The sequence below is a fragment of the Theropithecus gelada genome, chromosome 3 (genome assembly GCF_003255815.1).
Source record: "Theropithecus gelada isolate Dixy chromosome 3, Tgel_1.0, whole genome shotgun sequence".
Classification (NCBI taxonomy): Eukaryota; Metazoa; Chordata; class Mammalia; order Primates; family Cercopithecidae; genus Theropithecus; species Theropithecus gelada.
Genome location: NC_037670.1, coordinates 63,263,040 through 63,285,935, shown reverse-complemented (window position 1 = coordinate 63,285,935; position 22,896 = coordinate 63,263,040). Strand labels below are relative to the sequence as shown.

The following is a 22,896-nucleotide window of genomic DNA, read 5'->3' as shown; positions in this document are numbered from 1 at the left end:
TTTTTAAAAGCACAGCTGACATGGCAAGAAAATAAGAGAAATTAATTTCTAGAGGTGGAGTTGGAATCCATAGAGCAAAGTCTGCCTTGAAGTGGTGGCTGTCTGGGAGCATCTCTTGATCTCGGGCCCTGGGCCCTTGGCCCTCATGGCCAATCATTGCTGGGTTGTGGCATGTGATGAGTGCAGGTACCCAAGTAGAGAGAATCAGATCAGGATCTATCTTATAAAGCCAGGAGACCCAAGAGCCTGTACTGCAGTGGGACAATGTAAGCAAACATCTCTCAGTGGACCTTGGCTCTGTCCAGAAGAGAAAGAAATGTTTGTTTTCCCTGAGTCATTGCCATCTGTAGCAGGCTTACCCTCTTAGGAATGTGGAGCTCCATTTATGCTTCCCTGTGTGGTGTGCAAAGTCCAAATGGAATATGTGTTTTTAAATGGATCGACAGGTATCTGACCTAAACACATGCACATGGGGTGAATGCACCCTTCACCCAGGCTACAAAAAATTCCCACAAATAGTGTTCCAAGAAATGTGACCTCAAAATAAAAACTAGTCACAAGGAGAAAGGGCATTGTAAGCGAGAATCAGCTGAGGCAAAAGCAGTTGAATCAGGCCCAGATATTGGGATGTAAAATGAGTATATTTGATATATACTCATTTTGATGTCTATTTTGAGATATTTGATAGCAAACCAGCACACATCTGAAGAAGTTAAGTAGTATGAAACATATATAGATGGGACACAGGAAAGAGATGTTTCGATACACGGAGGATAAAGTGAAAAGATCTACCACACATCTGCTTAGAATTCTGATAGAGATTGTAGAGAATGGGAGAAATTAAGATATGGAAGTTCCAAGACTTTCTAGTTGAAAGACATCTATTTTCTCATTCAGGAAATCCAGTGAATCTAAAGAAAGATAAATAAAAATATATTCACACCCAGCCATATTATAGAGACTGCAAAACAGCAAAGGCAAAATAAAGATGTTCAGAGCAACCAGACGGAGAGGACATTACCTCCAGAATAACGGTGAATAGGCTGACAGCAGACATCTGGTCAACAGAAAACACAGCACAACAGGAGAATATTTTTAAATAAGAGAGAAACAAGTGTTAATCTGATTGATGTATCCAACAAAATTGTCCTTCAGGAATAAGCCTAAAGAAAGAGACTTTATACAATGGAGAGTATCACCAAAAAGTATTTACTAAAATAATTTTTAAAAAGGAGTCTAAAGGATGAAATTTAGGAAGAAGGAAGATGATCCCGGAAGCAAAGTCACAGAATCAAGAAGGAGTGGATACAACTTAACTGTTCACTAAGGTGTAGACCGGTGGAGCTCAGCTGTGGGCAACATTGCCTGCCTTCCCTCAGGAGACCTTTGCAAAGTATTTGTTACCGGGGTATATCGTGTGATGCTGAGGTTTGGGATAAGAATGATCACATCACTCAGGTACTGAACATAGTATGCAACAGTTAGTTTTTCAACCCTTGCCCACCTCCCTCGCCCCTCTTATAGTCCCCAGTGTCTATTGTTCCCATCTTTGAGTACATAAGTGCCCAATGTTTAGCTTCCACTTATAAATGAAAGCATGTGGTATTTGGTTTTCTGTTCCTGCATTAATGCACCTAGGGTAGTGGCCCCCAACTGCATCCATGTTGCTGCAGAGGACGTGATTCCATTCTTTTTTAAGACTATGTAGTATTCCATGGTATATATGTACCACATTTTATTTATCCAGTCCACTGTTGATGGGCACCTAGGTTGATTCCATGTCTTTACTATTGTGAGCAGTGCTGCAATGAACATAGGAGTGTATGTGTCATTTTGGTAGAAGGATTTATTTTCCTTTGGGTATATACCCAGGAATGGGATTGCTGGGTAAGAGGTTGCTCTGATTTAAGTTCTTTGAGAAATCTCCAACTACTTTCTGCAGTGGCTGAACTAATTTACATTCCCTCCAACAGTGTATTAGTGCTTCCTTTTCCCTGCAGCCTCACAAGCATCCGTTATTTTGTGACCTTTGAATAATGGCCATTCCAACTGGTGTGAGATAGTATCTCATTGTGATTATGATTTGCGTTTGTCTGATGATCAGTGATGTTGAGCATGTTATCATATGCTTGTTGGCTGCTTGTTTGTCTAATTTTGAGAAGTGTCTGTTCATGTCTCTCTTGCCCACTTTTTAATGGAGCTATTAGCTATTTGCTTGCTGATTTGTTTAAATTCCTTATAGATGGTGGACCTTTGTTGGATGCATAGTTTGCAAATATTTTCTCCCATTCTGTAGACTGTCTGTTTACTCTGTGGATAGGTTCTTTTACTGTGCAGAAGCTCTTTAGTTTAAATATTCTTAGAAAACAGGTGCTGGGAGCCAGCTCAGCCTTAGGCCAAATCATCAAGTAGGTGAACATTTCAAAGGCACCCCCAGCTGGTCAGAATTGCCCACCACCAAGTTCTACTCAGCCATGGGCAATTTTTCCTGCCCTTCCTGTAATGAAGGTCAGAATGCCTGGAAATCAGATTCCTTTCCTACTGCTCTCTATGCCCTTGGGGCAATAGGCCAATCAGAAATAAATAGTACCTTCAACCATATCAAACAGATTGGCCCTTCTGTATGTATCTTTGCTTTCCTTGTATCTAGCTTTAAAAACAATTTTTATTTATATTTTACTTTCAAATTCTGTGTGCTTTTAAAAAAGAGAGCTCAACATTTTTGTTTTAGAAAGCTTGAAATAAATGAAATATAATAGAATTAATTTCAAGTGAGTCACTATTCTTATTAATTCCTCTTGATATGCCAGGAGCTAAACCTCCCTGCCTGGTAACACTGTGGCACTGTTGACAGCTACACTCTAGGGACATGGAGGGACACAAGCCCCACCTGTGAGGAGCCTGGGATGTGCAGGGAGCCAGCAGGTGGCCAGATGCTCACCTTCCTTTCTCATGTGGGGCAGGACTGCCCCGAGCGCCTTTGCCTCCACTCACTGTGCTTTTGCTGCGTCACACACACAAATGTCAGGAGTGGGTAGGTTGAAAAAGAATATGGCTTTTGACAAGGCTGCTGCTGTGGCCTGGGCAGGAGAATCAGGAGAGAGACAGGCAGCTGAGGGGTACACTGTGCTCTAATGTCAGCCTCCCAGCTCAGGGTAACCTCCCACTGGTAACAGAGTTCATGTCTGGGCTCCCAGTGCCCTCCAGGAAGCCAAGAAAATCAGCTCATCTTGCTTCTACGTAACAGCAAGGGATGACAGATATAATTTAATGGTCAGATCTCAGGGACCATTGCACCGTATGACTTGAGTGCAAAGAGTCCCTTTCTGCGTGAGTGAGCACTGCTGTGCCTTCTCCACCAGAGCTTAAAACTCCATGGAAAGGGACTTCATTAAATGGAGAATCCGCAGTGGGTGTCCTGTTCTAATTTCAGCCTACCTTTGAATAGGCTTAGCTTCAAGAAGAGATTCAGAGCCAGTAATGGGAGCCCACAGTGCCTGTCCACTCCTGGCTCGGGCTGTGGCCCAGCACTTTCTGGGTAATTGGCAGCTGATATGCTGAAGGAACTTTAACAAGACAAGCAAACCATGACTTCAGACAGCGTCCAGACGGGCATCCATTTGGGTCACTTTACAATTGCGGGTGCGAGTGCTACTGCTGGAGCCAGGCCAGCTTTGGGCAAAGGCAGACTGATGGGTGCCTTTGGTCATCTTCACTTCCTGCTTATAGTGGGCATTGTCATCGCCGTCTCAAATAAAAGAATGCCAAATGGGAGCAGGGTAGTTCTGTTTTCTCCCGGCCTCTGTATGTGTGTGTATGTGAGAGAGAGTGGGTGAGTGTGGGTGTGTGACAGTGTGGATATGTGTGAGTGTGGGTGTGTGTGAGACAGTATGAGTGTGTAAGTGTGAGAGAGTGAGTGTGTATGAGTTTGGGGGTGTGTGACACCCCCACACCCCCACACCCACACTCTCATGAGTGGTGGGTGTGTGAGTGGGTGTGTGGGTGTGTGTGAGTGTGGATGTGTGGGTATGAGAGAGGGTGTGTGGGTGTGGGGTGTGTGTGGATGTGTGGGTGTGTGTTGGTGTGGGCGGTGAGTGTGTGTGTGAGAGAGGGTGCGTATGTGTGACTGGGTATGTGAGAGTGTGTGACTGTGTGTGTGGGTGTGTGTGAGAGAGTGGATATGTGGATATGAGAGTGTGAGCATGTGTGTGAGCATGTGTGTGGGGGTGTGTGAGGGGTGGGTGTGTGAGAGGGTGTGTGTGGAGTGTGTGTGTATGTGTGTGTGGGTTGCATGAGTATGGGCATATGTGGGTGAGAATATGAGTGTGGGTGCATGTGTGTGCGTGTGTGTGAGCATGTGTGTGTGAGAGATGTGGGTGCATGTATGAGAGTGTGTCTGTGTGTGTGTTAGCATGTGTGGGTGCGTGTGTGAGTGGGCGTATGTGTGAGTGCGTGTGTGAGTGGGTGTATGAGAGAGTGTAGGTGTGGGTGTGAATGAGTGTATGAGACTGCATATGTGTGTATGAGAATGAGTGGGTGTATGTGTGAGTGTGGGTGTATGTGTGTTAGTGTGTGTGTGGGTGCATATGTGTGAGTGTGGGTGTATGTGTGAGTGTGTGAATGAGAGTGTAGGCGTGGGAGTGGGTGTGTGTATGAGTGTGAATGTGGCTATATGCATGTATGTGAGAGTGTGGGCGTGAGTGAGAGTGTGGGTGTGTGTCCATGAGTATGGGTGTAGGTGTGTGTGAGAGTGTGTGGGTACATGTAAATGTATATGTGACTGTGTGTGTGAGTGTGGGTGTGCGAGTGTGGATGTGTGAGTGTGTACCTGAATGTGGGTGTAGTGTGTGAGAGTGTGTGGGTGCGTGTGTGTGTATATGTGACTGTGTGTGTCAGTGTGTGTATGAAGTAGGCATAGTAGTTCCATTGCATTAACATTTCCCCCCATTGGCCACAGTCCCCGCCACTCCCTATTACACACCTAGTTCACTGCCTCATCTTCTTACTTGAGTGGTCCCTGAAGTAATTTGAATTTGTCATCCCTGAGAGAACTAATCCCCATGTCACACTCGTCTTTTAAAAGTCTATTCTTAGGAAAACATTATTTTAGTCATTTATGTATTAAGTGAAAATTAAGCTCTCTGTTTTTTTTTTCTCCCAAGGATTACTTAGCTTTAATTCTTTAATTCTAAAACAAAAGGGTTTTGATCTTCCAATGTTTTTAAGGAAGAGAATCTCTTTCAAAATTTGTCAGAGAACCTTCTTCTCTCCCCAAGCAGGTGGTCAGATGCAGCTGACATTACTTTCCTTCTCTTATAGGCTTAATTTAGGAATCTATAAATGAGCAAATTATCTACGAAATAATTCTACAAAGATTTCAGCATCACCCATGCTTCCCAGCTGGGAAGTGAGAGGCCGCTCCCTGCACTGGCCCTGGTGCTCCGGGTGACCCTACGGCCACGGGGTGCAGGTGGCCAGCAGGTTTGGCTGCATCCTCTCTGACTGTGTATCTGGTAGGCAGGCTGGCAGATTCCAGACTGCCCATCAGGTCTGAACCATCAGCAAAGAAGGTCTTCCTCATTCTCCTCCTAGCTCTTCTGCTGTTTGCAACCACATAAATATGTACTATAAACACTGCCACTGGTTTTTCCCCTCATAATTGACCTAGCAAGTTGCTGTTGATCTGTATTAATATGAAGGCATTATTCAGGAGAGAATTTAAAAGATGTTAGTAGACAGGGGTCTTGCCTGAAGCTTAAACCATAAAGAAGGAAAAGTTGTCTGTGGTGCTGGAGAAGAAAGCTGTATTGCCTCAGATTGTCAGGCTGCTGTATTCTTAATCTATTGTGCGGTACGTGGAGTTGTCTTCTTACTGACACTCCGAAACTGACAGCCTCTGGGGGACAGTTCTTAATTAAATCCCTTTGTGTGCAAATCTGTTCTCTGACAGAGAGTGGAAAGACAAAAGAGAACAGAAGAAAATTCTTTTCTGAATGGCACAGGCAGCAGCATCTCTCTGTCCTTAGTTTCTGTTGCTATAATCCTTGTGTTGGAGGCTGGAAGGTAGTTTGTGAATCAACATCACTTCACATTAGAATTAGCTCTCTTTTTGAGGGAGAAAGTACAGAGGGGCAAGGAAGCTAGGTGGGGAGCCTTTCTATGCCTGCCTGGATTGATGAAGGGACATCACACGGCAGGGCACCTGCCAGCCCTCAGGGGGTAGGGGACTCAGGCTGCAGGGCCAGTGTCCCCAGGTGGCAAGGGCCCTTCTGCTTGTCAAGTTTGGAAGGAGAATTTGGCCATGTCCTGTGCTAGTTTAATAAGACAGTTTCAGGGAAGAAACCTGAAGAAGGATGGGGGAGAGGTTTAGTTCCAGGTGACTGCTGAAAGGAAGACCTCATTTTCCAGGTTTCTTACAGGTCGTGAGGAGGGTTGACAGGTGCAGGCAGAGCCACTCCAGGATGCCTGTGGATTCTGAGTACTTATTAATGTAGATTTTCTATCAGTGGCCCTGTGGTATGACCAGACTTGAGTTCAGGCAGCGACCTGCCTCTAAAAGTCACCAGACCTGTGGGTGTGTTTTCACTCCATAAAAAGCAAAGTTGAAAGGAATCACTTCAGCATTTTCAGCATTTTCCTCCAGCTCTGAAATCACACAGTTCCGGGTTATCAGAAGCTAGTAAGACTTCATTATATAAATGGAAGGGACTTTGTGACTTGCCTGTACATGCGCCGGAAGGGTGTGAGCTGGAAACAGGTTTTCATAAATTGGGCAGCTAGAAAAGGCACTTTCGCCATCTGGTGACAGAACTGTGACAATGATTTTGGGAGGCTGCTTGTCCTGGGCTACACGGAGAGACTGCTTTGTCGTTCATGCCTTTCACTAACTTCTTAATCTGAGGTCATCCAAAATGAATACAACGAAAGTGGTATGTGGAGACAGGGAGGTCCTCTTAGTTTAGAACATTGCTTTTCCTTTCATGGCTCCCAACATTTGCTGATGTCTGAAAACAGTTGTTCTTATGATACTGAAGTTTCTGTCTCTTTTGGGGTATCCCAGCCTTTTGGGCAGTCAGGAATCTGATCACTTCTGGGAAGTTACTCAGCTTTTCAGGAGTTATCTCCCAAACCTAGGGCCATTTTTCTGAGTGCTCCCTCCACCAGCTGCAGGCTGATTCAAGCCAGGGTGGTGGCATCTGACCTTTTGGCTTTGCCCTCATTCCATCCTCCTCCCTCGGGTCCTTCTTTTCAGATCAGAAGATGCTTCGCCTTCCTTTGTTATATGTTCTTTCATTCTTCCCACTCTATGATTGAACCTCTGGACTTTGGCACTCGGTCTGTAAAACTCGAGCTCAAGAAGTACTGATAACGACCAGTGTCTTCCTGGAAAGCCTAGCCCTCATCATTCTTAAAAGCACAGCAGTTGTGTAGTTACTTATTCTGCTTACTTGTGTCTGCTCTCTAGAAAACCAAGGCTTAGCCTCTTTGTGTAGATGCAATGGTGGAAGGGCCAAAGGGAAACACTGGTGAGAAAGAAATATACAGGTGTCACTTCAAAACACTGTTCTTCTCTCTGCCATGACTACTAGCACATTTGGCCCTCCACATCCACAGATGCCACATATGCAGAGCCACCTGGAAGGGACCTGAGCATCCTTGAATTTTAGTATCCGAGTAGTTTCCCGGAATCAGTCTCCAGTGGATACCAGCGGATGACTGAAATTCATCCTTGTGGAGTGCCCATCACGAGCCACTCACCGCTCTGAGCACTTTGCCAACAGTAATTTAACTGTCCTCATTTTACAGATAAAAAGACTGAGGCACAAGTTTCAGATAACTTGCTGCAGGTCCCACAGTTAATCGGGCAGAATTGGGCTTGATTGTCCTCTCCCGCTGTGCACATTTACACTGCACTAGACACCTTTGATTTTGCAGTCCTGTGGCCAGGCAGTGACTGTGAGGATTGGTACCCCAGTAGGTTCAACAGGTAACTTCCTCCTTCCCCTTTTTAACATGAGGACATGGAAACTCAGGAAGGAAAAGGGACTGGCTGGAGATGGCGCAGTCCAGTTCTAGAGCTGCTTCTCTTCCTGAGGATCGCTGTACTGTTGCCATGTATGCTGTCATTCCTCCTGTTTCCTTGGCCACCCTTCCTACCCTTGCTCTGGAAGCCTCCTGTCCTGGCGGCCAGAGGTCTCCCCATCTGCACTGCGTCCAGCTTTGTATTTTTCCTCGGGCTTGGCTGGAGGAGGCCAGATGTTGGAGCCACTGCACAACCTCCTCCCTGGGGAAGCCTCATGGGGTTTCAGTGGGAGAAGGGAACATGGGATTCCTCCTGTATGTCTCATCTTGGTACTACGATGTTGGGCCAGGGGCTCGTCTGAGGCTACAGGGCAGGCTGAGGAGTGAGGTCCAGGACCGAGTTTCCCACGTCTCGTGGCCTACCTGGGTCTCTAGATCTGGGAGAACCCTCGTGCTTATTCCTTTACAATTAAGATTCCTGGCAGCTGCTCCCAGAGGCCCTGACAGAACTTTAAATTGTGCTAATGATTCCACTCTCTGTCTTTGCTTTCTTATGGAAGAGCTGCAGCCCGGTAAAGCGCCACTAAAATCCTCCATCAGATGGCCGCTGGTTAGAGGTGATCGGTGGGATTTGGAATATTTCCTGGCATTTTTTAGGTACTTCATAAATGACCTTTGATGTGGAACAGATTCATATCTGAGATTTTTAAAAATGTATGTTTAGAATGTATCAAATGTGCCTAAATAATATGCAGACTCTGTCCAGGCATCACTGGATGCCACTTTTTTGTCACATTTGTTTCTAACCCTCCTTTTTTTAATGAAATTGAAGTGTACAGATAGAAACAAAACTGCCCTCTCATTCATCCCATCCTGCCCCCCTTCCTTTCCCTGCAGAAGTAGCTGGTGCAGTGAAGTTGCTATATACATTCCTGTACTGATTTTCTTATTTTATTCATGAGCCTGTATCTGTAAGCAACACCTGTTTGTACATGTGTTTTCAAAGACTGACATTGATAGAAGCAACATCATACCACATATATTCTTTTGCAACCTTTTTTTCCTATTTATGTTTTTGAGATTTATCTGTATTGTCACAGGCATATTTGTTCATTAATTTATAACTGCTGTCTATTATTCCATCTGATTAACACCACAATGTGTTTAGCCACTCTCTTAATGGTCGATTGTTTCTAACTTTTTTCTATTGCAAACTGTTAGGGCTTTAGGTCTTTGATAGATAGCACATAAATGGCATGCATTTTAGTTAACAACCAACTTAGAAGGGACACAGAGACCAAGATCAGCATCCTGGACTGGGAAGTGCAGCTAGATGGACCAGGGTAGACCAGGGGTATTTCTGAACCTCAGCAGTCTGAGCAACTCAGAAACCTGAGCAAGGTTTCTGAAAGGAGGGCACAAATGCGCTCATCCTGTGAACTAGCCAACACCAGAGAGCTAATCAGAGGGGCTGAGCAGAGTGGCTGTAGAGTTTCTTTGAATGCCTCCTCCCAGAGAGACATAACTGAAGATTGGAAAAGAAGCAAGAATTTCTCTCACTCCCGACCCTCTCATTCTAACCTCTTATATATCCCAAACCAAAGCCCTTTTGCCCATTTGCATGCTAGCAAATGTAAGAACTTTGGTTCCCCTTCTCTTGGCCAAGACCTGATGTTATCAGACTTTCTTTTCATGCAACTCGAATGTGCATGAAATACTATCATTTGGTTTGCATTTTTTCTGATTTTTAATGAGATGGAATGTTCTTTTATACATTAATTGACCATTCAGATTTTCTTCTTTTGCCACTTAATAGAGCATTCACAATTGAGGACACTGAGACACAGCAATGTTAAGTGCTTGCCCAAGCTTACACCAATAAATACATTGGAATTTGCATCCATGCCTGTTAGCTGCACTGTCTTTGGCCCTTGTAATAAACAGGGTGTGAGCTCAGCAGGCAGGTATGTATTGGTGCTGGACCCAGAAGCTTGAGAAAGAAATATTGCATGTAGTTTGAAGAGGTTATTGTTGGTTATTGTAGATCCAAGTTGGTCTTCTCTTATGGTACAAGGACCCAGAGCACAGGATATTCATCACCTCATTCCATATTCCCCAAGGTATATAGGCTATATTCCTAATGCCTTCCCTCTCCACCTGCCCAATCTGATCCACTGTTGCACTTCTTCATTGTAGTTCAGTTCAGCCAGTCTAGAATGTGCAGCATCCTTTGGACACATCTCCATCCTCATCGTCTTGTCTATGTGGTCCTCTTCTCTTTTCTACCTGTCCCAATCCTTCCCACCTGACTTACCATATTCCAAGTTCTCTGTGTGAAAATCCCAACCAGAAGTGACAGCACTGTCTTTAAAACTCTCAGTATGCACATAGCTCAGTTAGTACCCAACATTTTCAGCCATTTTGTTAGTTTCTCTTCCATATATTTATACCTCATCTCCCTAACCAGACTGAGCATTTGAGGTGAGTGACTTGTGTATTTATTTATATCTCTCCTTGAGAACACAAGAAGAGATAATGTAGTAAGCCTATGCAATTGATCAAGAGTAGGATGGCCGGGTCGTTGATGCGATTTGTGGGGCCTCTTCTTAGTATTATTGCCCCAGGTCCCATGTGTATATAATCTCTAATCAGCAAGATGGATGTGTATCTTTCATATTTGAATTTGAAAATTTTTGTCAATTGTGTATGAATTATCAATTATTCATTGTACATTTTTAGCTGTTTAAAGAAGACATCAACAGAGGGAGTAGTGCAGAGAGTTAGACGTCTGGAATAGGTGGAGTGTGGTGTGCAGCTGTATGTGCCCTAGGTTCAGAACTGGAATCAGGACCTTGAAGTTCGCTTTCTGATCTCAGATTTTGCATTTACTCACTTTCCACACAGCCCTCACACACTATCGGCCCCTTCTTCAAAGTCACTGCTTTAGTATCTATGCCTTCTATTCCCTTTGTGGATTACATGTGTAATTCAAATCATGATCCGTCTCAATAGAAAGGTTTAACTTTACTCCCCATTCTTAAGAGTTGGGTGCCTAATCCTTGAGCAGCTCTTTGTGAAGTGTTGAGCAATTGTCCCTGTAGCAAAGTTGTAGACACTGTTTTTGTTTTCATAATATGTTGTGTAAGTTGGTGTTAGATCTTGTGTCTTTCCAACCATTTCTTTCTTGACTCAGTCAATATTTCTCGAGCTTGTTCAACATTTTGCACTGGCCCAGTTACTGTAGCCATCATAGATATGACTGAGAGATGGCTCTGGCCCTTGAGTTGCACCTACTCTAGGTGGCCACACTTTCTGCACACATGGGGGTTAGGAACCTCAGTGATAGATCATCTGTGTCCAAAAGGCCTGGCAGGCTCCAGGGGGTCGAGAGATTTAAAGAATTTCAAGGAAGGGAAGGATTGGGAGAGGCAGATAGGAAGGAAGGGGGCAGACAATATTTCAGTGTTTCACTGGTTTCATGTTAGTATTATTTTGTATCATTGCAGAATCCAATAATCTGAGAGTTAGAAAATATCAGTGCAATATCTCTACTAATGGAAGAAATAGCAAAATGGGAAGAAGAATTTACTTTATGCTGAATAGTAGTTGAGAAAGTTCTATGCTGAAGTTTATTAGCTCAATACTTCTCTTTCTTCTCTATATTTAAATTAACTCCATCTATGAAACCATTACAATTACTTGGAAAATTGTTCTGGGGTTTTCATGCCTCCCATTTGTCTGCTCATGAGTGGGCATGCGCATTCAGCCTGGAATTACTCTCTAGCTACCGAAAGCCAGTGCACTTTGCGGCAGTGGGATTTCCTGGCACCTACTCCAGCAGCTCACAATCAGAAGCTCCAGATTAGACATGTCATGGTGGTCCTTATTCAGGTGACATTGTGAGCATAGGCATCTCTGACTTCTCACAGAGAGATGTGTTTAAGCTGGATTTGAGAAAAATATGTTGGCATTCTCAGGTAGGCAGGCATCCCAGTACATGGTGAGGGTTGCTGCTGTTGCAGACAGGATGGAGTAGGAGGTAGTGTCTGAAAAATACTTCCTACCTTCCATAGTGGAAAGACATTTGAAACATTAAAATCAAGCTGCTTTCTGTAACATTTCAAAGTCTGGTCCTTCTCGTGGTTATAATGATTATAATCACAGTTATGAAATTAAACAAGGCAAAGCTTCTTACAGATAGATGCCTAATTGGACTTCAGTTTGCTAACGTAAAATATATGCAATGCAATATGAAGCTCCTTAAATGCTACTCATATAGGAGTGCTAATCCCAACTCTGTACCACTTACCATTATATAGAGCTTTAGTTTATGTATGTCACTTGATTTAAGCAGTATCCAGTTTTATAGGCCTCATTTTTCATTTAAGAATTGTTTCATGTGTAAACTCTATTATCTACTCCTACTTAATTATTTAGAAATAGATTCAATATTTATTTTGCAGTCCTTGCTGCCTATGTACATATGATATAGACATGTCTATAATTATTGAACATTATAAAGGTCTAACTAATTATGAATAATTTTACTTTGCCATCAAGTTAATATCTTTACAAAGCCTCTGCTATGCATGTAGTTATGACTAGCCTCTGCTAGTCATAGTTGAAAAAATATTCCCAAACGTATCTATTCTTCATTGTTTTGCTTCAGGTTTGAGGGTGTATCTCTCAGATCCTGTTTAACTGCTGTCTTACAGACAGTGGCACTGTGGTAACTGTGAAAGCAATGTGGATGAGTGAGAATGATTAGTGCATCAGCTTAGAGACCCTGTTTGTGGGGGTCAGGTACAATGTGCACACCTTTGCTAATTTTCCTTACCACCCCCTGCTATTATCTGTTTTCTCACCTTCCTGAAAAAATGGTGTAAGTAGCATTCATCTCTCTGGCCTCAGGATGGGAATGAATAAATGAACACATCGAGAATGTCTTCATTCTCACTCCCAATTCCAAGAAACCATGTTCTTTGGATCCCACAAGTTTTTTCCATTACTCCTGGCACACAGTAGGGGGCTTGAGAATGAATTCTTTTCTCAAATGCCCAGCTGTTTCTCCAGGCTATGCATCTAAATTCTATCCATGCAAAACTTGGAATTATAACTGGGAGATTGTGAAGAATGATATTTCTGCTGTAAGGTATCCTATATAAAATGTAGGTGGTGATTTGCTAATAAGAAGTACTAGTGCTTTAAACTTAAGTTATCCCTAGTTAAGTTTCTTCTGGGGAAATGATAACTTTAGAAGAGGAGAAAGGTTTGTTTCATCTGATTGGAAAAAAATGTGCGTGGAAGTTCCAGCTGCTGGTTGCAGCGTAAGTGATGTGCTGGGCATCTTACCTTTAGTTTCCATGTGGAACAAAGAGCACAGCCTGGCAAAAGGTCCGTGGTGCTTGAGTTGGCAGGTGGGCAACCGTCAGCTTGGTGGGTGCTTAGAGTCAGAGCAGCAGCTTGGTGTCTGACCAGGTCAAGGGACAGGCAAATCTTTGACCTCACTCCTAGATATTTGGGTCAGCTTCCTGGGCCTGCTGACCACGCCAGTGGGGATCCAGCCATGGGTTGGTAAAATGAGCCTAAAAGAGGGCCACTGTAACCCAGAATGCCAGATTGGCCCTGATGACTGGGGATTAAAGCCTCATGTCAAAGCTGGAACCCATGGCTGGAGCCACGGCTGCAGCTTCCATCTGCTCCTTGGCAGCCTCTCTGTGTCTCAGGAGGTGGGAGGCACTGGCACATTGTCCCGGAGGACTCTGAGCAGGAAGCTGCTTTTATGAGTGTACAGTGGCCATCCTGGGGCACCAAACAGAACCCTGTGTTGGAAGGAGGGGTCCTTAGGCAGTGTAGGGACTGGAGCCATGGGAAGAGCTGGCCTGAATCCAGCTGGGTCTCTGTCAGATGTCCCTGGAGGACTTGAGGTGTGGAGTTCAGTGGTGGCTTTTCCCCCCGATGTGGTGAGGCTGCATCTTCCTCAGCTGGCTGCTGAGTTCACGTGGGCACTGGGTTTTGTGTTTGTTTTGTTTTGCTATTTTAACAACATTCCCTTCCCTACTTGAGGGCTATGCAAGGCCTAGGTTTGATCTCAAGTGATGTCTCAATGGAGGGAAAGTGCCCGGTTTCATCCATGTTGGTATCAAAGATGGCTCCGCAGAGGAGATCACGTTTGAGCTGAATCCGTGACAGGTAGGAGCTTATCAAATGTGAGCCAAGGAGACAGGACAGCATTGAAGGGGCATAGGCCACTGCTTCACCAAGCGAGGAGCTTGGCGGGGTGGGCTCAGGGGGTTGGCATGGCTGAAAAGGATGGGGCATTATTTTCATCTGTTGAGTCTGGGCACACCCGCAGTGTTGGGTGAAGTCTGATCAGTGATCAGGGCCCAACACTGGCAAGTGGCCCAGTGGCCAGCAGGTGTTCTGAGACTGTGAGGCAAGAAGGTTTTACTGGAAGGTGGGTTCATAGGTTGGGATTGTGGCTGCCTCAGGCCTAGGACTCCTGCCTGCAGGAGATAGGAACATAAACCAGGAGAAAGCAGGGTTCTTTTATGTGACCTGGATCCTGGGTAGGGGTTCTGGAACCTGCTTATCAGATGAGAAACTCTGACTTCTAAGTATCCAGGACCTGTGACTAGCTTGAGGGCTTTTGCCCAGGCAGGACTAGCAGGGCACCTGGCTGGCATTTGAGGGACTGACACAGCTTTGCCACTTGCTGTCACCAGCCTCACTTCCTCTGGGAATTGAGACAGGCCCAAACCGGGATGGAAGTGCATAGGAGCCCAGCATGGGTGCTGGTGAAGGCAGATGTAGGCGCTAGGAGGTGAGGCCTGATTGGCGATCCTAATTCTAAGCATCAACTCTCATTTTTTAGAAGTAAACAAATCTCCAGACACAATCATGCATCACTAAATGACAGGGAAGCATTCTAAGAAATGCATCCTTAGGTGATTTTATCATTATGTGAACACCATAAAGTGGGCTTACACAAACCTAGATGGTATAGCCTATTTATTACACACCTAGGTTATATAGTATAGTACACAGCTAGGTTATATGGTATAGCCTATTGCTCCCAAGCTGCAAACCTGCACAGCATGTTACTGTCCTGAAAACTGTAGGCAGTTATAACACACGGTATTTTTGTATCTAAACATAGAAAAGATACGTAAAAATGTGGCATTGTAATCTATGGGACCACGTCATATATGTAGTCCTTTTTTGACCCAGTTATGGGGCACATGACTGAAGTTGAATCAGGATTTCTAAATATTTAATGACAATATAACTGACAATCAAATGTTTTACAAAGCTACAAAACCTTTGAGAAAATAGCATGCCGGCCTGTGTGCATGCCTTTGGGCAGTATTCTGTGGCACGGATTCAGTGAAATTTCAGCTCCAGTGGCAGTAAGAAGTATTTTGTTTCCAGGCCAGTGATCTCTGCCCCATTTGCCAAGGTGTGCGCCTTCATGCAGAAAGCTGCTGGACGAGGCTGATTCAGGGCCTGCTGCCTAAGGACCTGGAGCCTTTTTGACGTTGCAGTTGGACATTTATCTTTGGTCCTGCTGTATTCCAGGGCCCTCCCTGGGGATATGACATAGGGCATGCCCTGGCCTTCTTTTAAATTCCCAAATGGAAATGATGCTTTTTACTCCCTCCCTGGTGTATGCCTAGGTGAGGAGTGGATGCCACGTTGTGCTGCTTCGTGAGGACAGACCTCACTATCTGACCCTCTTGCTCCTTGCTGACTATCCTGATCTCTACAGGGGATGGTGCTCCCCTCCTCTGGGGTAGGGTGTTCTGGCTCTCCATCACATAATCCACACCACCTGGGCTTGAGGGCTTATGCTCTGAGTCCTTCTGGCCAAAGGGTTCTGACATGCAATAAACCATGTCTCTTGCAACTGAAGGTCTTAGCTTTTAAAACTCAGAATCCTGTTCTCATTCTGCTTGCTATGTATATATCCCCCTTGAGACAAAAATGCTACATACTGAATGGGGCAATTGGTAGGAGATAGAAGGAAATGAGACCCACAGCGATGACAGGAACAGCAAAGAACAACACTGGTTATCGTAGAAAAAAAAAAAAGAAAAACCTAATTGTGCCAACAGCAACAATAACAAAAATAACTCATCTCAAAAACAGGCCTTTATATTACTTCAAGATTGATTTTAACTTCTAAGGCTACATTGCAAACCAGGTCAGCGTTTTGTCTCAGGCTACTCTAAAGTTTTTCAAAGTTTCCTTTCTTTTAAAATTTTTTTTGGCCAAGTACACATACACACACACTTAGCCCTCACTCCCAGGCAGGTTGACTGTGGTCTAGTGCCTCAGAAAGAGACATGGTCAAACTCAGATTGAGCTTTTGCTTCTCATAATAGCCAGTCCACTCAGTGGAGATTTCAGTTTTTAGCGTTTGCGTTGTATAGACAAAGGGGGCATCTGTGAGGGTTGCTCATGTTCTATACCTTAGAAGTGGTGTTTCTACCATGGACATGGGGCACACAACTCAAGTGGGGTCTCCCTGCCCCTGGGAAAGCAGGAACTCAGCTTGATACGACCCATTTTCATGTCCCCCATTTCCATAGTCTTTCTAGTGGGTATCCCCACTTTCCTGTTTTGCTTCTGATGGCTGGGTCTGCATATGCTGTTCCCACTTTGCCCTGGGTCAACACGGATCAAAAATCACTCTATTGGTGGTAACCAGGAGATAAATCACCATGCCCTGTGTGGGTGACCGTGGAGGGTTCCATTAGCCACGTACAGCTTTCCTGGGAATGGCTGGTATGCTTGATTTGGATGGCTCCAGAAGGCAGAGTTTGAGCCCATGGCTGGAAAGTACAGAGAGGCAAATGGAAGCTTGGTTTCTAACAGAGCATCATGATGCTGGATAATGGGCAGAATGACATGGAGGAGATTGGAATCACCATGGACTCGCAGTCAGGAGCCCTCAGTGGAAGAGGATCTTGTGCTCACAAGACAGACCTGCCCATGGCACGTTGTCTAACGCCTGTGAGTCTCAGTTTCTTGTTAGTACAAAGGGTCAGTAATTTGAGTAGGTGTATTTTAGCACTGCTGTAAAAGTTCGGTGAGGGAATATTCATAGAGTCCCTGGCCCAGGGCCCTGCTTGGATGCCACTCTGTTTCTCCTCCTTCATTCCTTTCCCCTTTCCTATTCCAGTGTCTTCGTAACTGGAAACACTGGAAACATTCCTATTCCATGTGAGGCTGGGTGGTGACTTGACAGGGTTATAGACAAGGGATTCACCTACATGGTGAGGGGATGAGCAACAACTCAGCAGCAAGTTTTTATTTGTTTAATTTTTAAAGAGATGAAAAACGTTTCTTCAAAAAAAAAGTTTATTGAGAAACCCAATATGCAGACCACGAATTAAACAGTGGCTCTGGCTGGACAGGATAGGGAACGTCATAGCCCTATGGCCCGTCCTGTGCATTTGCACCTAAGACAACTCACTAAACACCCAGCGCGCCTGTGTCCACACTCTGAAAACCACTGGACTGGATCATTTTTTTAACATTCCTAAAACACTTAGGTGTCTTTGCAGAAAGTTTAGGGGAAGAAAAGTATGACTCTATAGGGCTGGGCACGCTGGCTCACTCCTGTAATCCCAGCACTTTGGGAGGTCGAGGCGGGCAGATCACCTGAGGTCAGGAGTTCGAGACTAGCCTAGCCAACATGGTGAAACCCCATCTCTATAAAAAATACATAAATTAGCCAGTCATGGTGGGTGGGTGCCCGTAATCCCAGCTACTCAGGAGGCTGAGGCAGGAGAATTGCTTGAACTCGGGAGACAGAGGTTGTAGTGAGCTGAGATTGTGCCACTGCACTCCAGCCTGGGCAACAGAGCAAGACTCCATTTCAAAAAAAAAAATATATATATATATAGATATATGACCCTGTAGGATAAACATGACAGCAGGCATGACACTGATTGTGGACTTGTGTTTCAGGTGTCTCCATGCGAGAGGTGTCGCTGTGAAGCCAACGGTGAGGTGCTGTGCACCGTGTCAGCGTGTCCCCAGACGGAGTGTGTGGACCCTGTGTACGAGCCTGATCAGTGCTGTCCCATCTGCAAAAACGGTATGTGAGATGCCCGTTGGTGATGGGGTGCACCTTCCACCCTGACACACAACCCATGTGCTGTTTCATGGTAGACGGGACACACATATGGATATGTGAGTTTCAACCTATGTATCTATACACATGCATACACACGTGTGTAATCTTTCGGCCACAGTGGTTCTGTAGCAAGGCCTTCTCTTTCTTACTGGCATCGGCACCATGTTTTATGGATGTTAAGAAGTTCTTTGGGGAGAAATTCAATTTCCACCTTTGAGGAGAGTCACTTATTTTAATTTAACTTTGTTTGTTCTTACAAAGCTATTTCTATCTTTCCAAGACAAATTAAACACACTGGTTGGGCTCATTTACTTTTCATTACTAAGTGAATTAAACTTGGAACATAATTGAATATTTTTCATAAGCAAATTAGGCAGGAAGAGAGTCCCTTCCTATTCCCAGTGAGAGCCCCTGGTAGATCCGAAGCCTTGTCTGCTTTATGAAAATGAAGTGGCAGGATGTCCTTGATCCTAATTTGTCAAGGGAGAGTGTTTCCTCATCCTGACAAACGATGATTACTCTGTACCTGAAGTACTGAGGGCATTACACTTTAAGATGGGTTTTGACGAGAGTGCATTCCCAGGATGGCTGGGCCTGAGAATTATGGCTGGAGGGCAGTTTGACAAGAGGCTGAGCAGAGCTTGGGAAACAGCGGATGGAGGGGACACAGCCAGAGTCTACAAGGATCTGAGTGGCCTTGCTGACAGGAGCCACTGGGCTTTCTGGATGTCACCTGGGCATGCTGTGGGGACCCCTGGTTGAGAGCATTCAGGGCTAACTTGTGACGCTGTTGGCCGTTCAAGTGGGTTGCTGGACCGAGGCTTGATAGCTGTGTGGTGTGGGTTTGGTAAGTGGCAGGCATGTGTCAGAGGATGGTGACACAGGGGTGGTCATGGTACTCAGACAATTCCCAGAGTCCAATTCATCACAGTCAAAATTCTGTGGGCCGTGAGGTTCCATGGGTACCTTCGACCATGTACCTGTACATATCCAAATTTTACTACAACACATTGTAAAACTCTTGAGGTAAATAATTGGAAGAGGGAATGATGTTGCTGTTGAAGGATAGCCCTGAAAGAACAAGATGACTGTGTTAGGAATGTCATAATCATTGTAGCATAGTACATCCAGTCCTCCAAAGGCAAGTGGACAGTGTTAAAACAAAGATGTCACAGAGTGTACTTTATATGGGGTTGGCTGGTCTCTTGTGCATGTTAATTATGAAGAAATCCTGAGGTAGGATTCCATTTGGAACGAGTGGGCCTTTGAGCATGGAGAGTATGTGTGTGTGTGTGTGTTTTTTTTTAATGATGTTGAGACACCAGCTGTGAGATGTAGGGAAATCAATACAGTTTACTCTGCTAGTATTAATTTCCACTAATTAACACTAATAAAGGGGGAAGAAGACTCAGATTGAGGAAGGAGAGGCAGATGGAGAGTCTGGCAGAGTCTCAGGGTGTGGCTTTCAGCACATGCACTGAGGAGCCCGAGTGAGCACCTCTGGTCTGCTGGGAGATCTGAGGGCTGGCGCTCAGGCCATGTGCCCTGCATCTCAGGGGTACTGGACAACAACTCTCACTGCGTCAGGGGGTTTAGTGAGTGGCTTAAATATGTGTTGTTCAAATATTTAGCATCTTAACTATCCAAGATATTCCCTGTTTTTCCTGTACATTTTGATTGTAAACTAAGTGTTGGCATTAGATAGCCAGGGAATCCTACCTTGGGTGTTACCAATAGGTAAGAAGACAGGATTTCAACCCCTGGATTGTTTTTATCCAGCTTTTAGAGAAATTTCAAACCTACAGAAAAGTTGAACTAACTGTCCAGTGAAGAATTGTATACCTTTAGCTACACCTATTCCTAACACGTTGCCATATTTGCTTTGTCTCTTTTTTGGCCCTCTATCTTTGGTCCGCTCTTGCCCCATCTCTGTATATAACCCAACACCGTCAATATATTTACTTATTTGTTCTTTCCCATAAGACACACAGCACAAACTCTATTGAGACTACCACCAACGTGAAACCTACTGAATAGCGTTCAAGATTTTTTTAGAGTTTTTCTTTTGCCCTTAGGATTTATCCTTCTTAGAGCATATAGTCAGAGAACTACATTGGACAGTTATTTGAATGAATACTTAAAAGTGTGCAGATAAGTTAAATTTACAGAGATGTAATTTATTTCCGTGTTCAGTTTTTTCATGTAAGATATAATTATATGTTTGAGTAAAAAAATATAGAAAAAGTGAACACTTTATAAATATTATATACTCAGAGATTCACAGTTTGTTTTCATATTGCATTGATGGTTTTGTGAGATGGTTGTTGTCCTGATGGTAAACTTCTAAATGTTGACCCTTTACCTCTATATTTTGAGAGGCAGTATGGGATGGAATAAGGCAAGATTTTGTGGTGGCCCACTAGAGATTTTTAGAAGGGAGATGAATATGTTTTTTAAAGCTAGATTTATATTACAGAAAGACTTCTATTATAAGGCTTGATCCAGTTATATCAAAACATCAACAACTTATTTTGGGGAGTTTAACTGGAAATAAATTTAAATGTGTCTAATCACGCACATACAATTACATTTCTTTTATTCACTACATAGAGCTTGGCTTTCAGCTGTCTCTAGTTATAGGGTATTCTGACCTTGACAGGGAAAACGGGGTTTGAAATTCTTAGTAAAAGAGAACTGCTTGAAAAATGAAAACAGCTTCTATGAAAAACAAATGCTCTATAATAATTGACTGAGTTTAATGAATAATTTACAGTAGTCCAACCCTGCCTCCCCGCATAAACAATGTTCTTGTAAAAAGATTATATGTTTGATGCATCACAGATTAAGGGACATCAGAAATGAATGCTTTATATGAAATTAAAAGCTTGAAAAGACTTATCTTGGATGAAATATGAAGGTTTTAACTCTTGATCTCCGTAGACTGGCCTTTACTCCTCACTCTGGCGTGTCTTGACCTGTAGCATTAAATAGCTCTTTCTCCGACAGAAGGAAAATTACAGTTCAGTTGCCAGCTGCCAAAGTCACTTGCATCAAAGGAGCAGAAGATGGAAACCAAGAATGTCTTGAATATAAATAAATGATCACAAATCACATGTACTTTAATATATTCACTTTGTTGACTTGTGCAGATCAATCTCCCAGTGTTTTTCTTTTGATAAAATGGATGTTGCATGGCATTATTTGTTTTTAAATTCCCCCTACCCCACAATGATACAAACAGTGAGTATTATTTGACTTTCAAGAATTCAGCTTTTCTCTGGCGATAGGTGCACAGCACCAATTCCGATCAAACCCCTTAGTTTTAGACATGCTTGTCTGCATCAAGTAGGCACTAGGCTCCCATTAGCGATCAGAAGACCTCCATTCTGCAGGTATACATGTTGTCTTACTTTATGGATCCAAAGAAGAAAAATGATAAAAGTAAGAAATTGGTATTGAAATATGAGGACTTTGTCAGAATTAGCTGTGTTTCTCAAAGGTGGAATATAGTATCCAGGGGAGGATATGACTTATGCCAAAAGCACAAAGCCACTGGATATAAAGGTTGTATATCTCCCTGAAGTATTACTGCCACCTGATGATTATTATTTCCAGCTTTATTTTTACACAAAAAGTAAATGTCTATTTTTTTGGAGGAAAGTGAAAAACTTTTATGACACTTTAAAGATAAACACTGAGACGTCAAATTATTAAATATAATTTCATGGGAAAATATGTAAGAAGCACCGACTGAGAATTAGGCAAAGTTTTGTTTGTTTTCCTGCGTATTTCATAGAGTAGGATAAGATGGTAGTAAATTTCATGCAGTGAGTTAGACAAAAAGGAATGGTGTGTGTGTGTGTGTGTTTGTGTGTGTGTGTTTGTGTGTGGTCATATCAAGATCCTCTCACAAACAAAAGCCTGCTCCTATGTGGTCTCACCATTGAACCTTCCAACGTTTTTACCAAAGAAATAATACAAATTTTATGGAAACGCTCTGTGATTATTTACAGATTACATGATTGTGCCCATAAAAAATAAAGGAATTTACAAATATCAAAATGAAGAGTTGATTTTAACAAGGATGTTTAGCAAGATCAGTGTTTGAAAATCAGCTGTATTTCTATATACCGGAAACAAATAGAAGCGAATTAAAAACTAGAGTTTCAAATAACATCATGCAAATCAAATACTTGGAAGTAAATCTAACAAAATTGTGAAAAGTCTCCATACTTAAAAAACATGAATCTTTATTGAGAGAAATTAAAGAATACCTAAGTAAAAGGAGAGATATATCATGTTCATGATTGAAAGACTCAATAACATAAAGATGTGAGTCTGCTTCAAAGTAATCTATTGATTCAGTACAAAATTCTAGCCAGAAATCCAATGGTTTTCTTTAGCAATTATCAAACTGTTTCTAAAATCCAAATGGTATACAAAAGCCAAAGGTTGGCCTGAGAGAGATCCAAGAGGAACAACAAAGCTGAAAAATGTACAAATATTAAGACTTACTCAAAGAGATAGTAATTAGCCCGTTGTGTTTTGGTCCCAAAGAAAGACTGACAAATGGAACAGAATAGAGTCAGAAAAGGCCTGTGCATGTAAGACCACCAGCTGTGTGACTAAGCTGACATCACAGGACAGTGGGAAAGGAGTAATCTTTCCAGTGAATGGTGCTAGACCAACTGAATAGCAGTATGGAGATAAAAGAGATCATGATTGCTACC

At 43.4% G+C, this 22,896-nt stretch overlaps 1 protein-coding gene across 2 annotated transcripts in view; it reads left to right on the top strand.

Annotated features, from left to right (window-relative positions):
- VWC2 (von Willebrand factor C domain containing 2) overlaps positions 1-22,896 on the top strand; it is a 150,014-nt gene that overhangs the window by 10,781 nt on the left and 116,337 nt on the right. For both annotated transcript variants that reach the window (XR_003118652.1, XM_025380230.1), the window contains one exon: positions 17,998-18,127. Coding sequence is in view for 1 of the 2 variants with exons in the window: in XM_025380230.1 (XP_025236015.1) it covers positions 17,998-18,127 (130 nt within the window). In the remaining variant the exon portion in view is untranslated. The remainder of the gene's footprint in view (positions 1-17,997; positions 18,128-22,896) is intronic.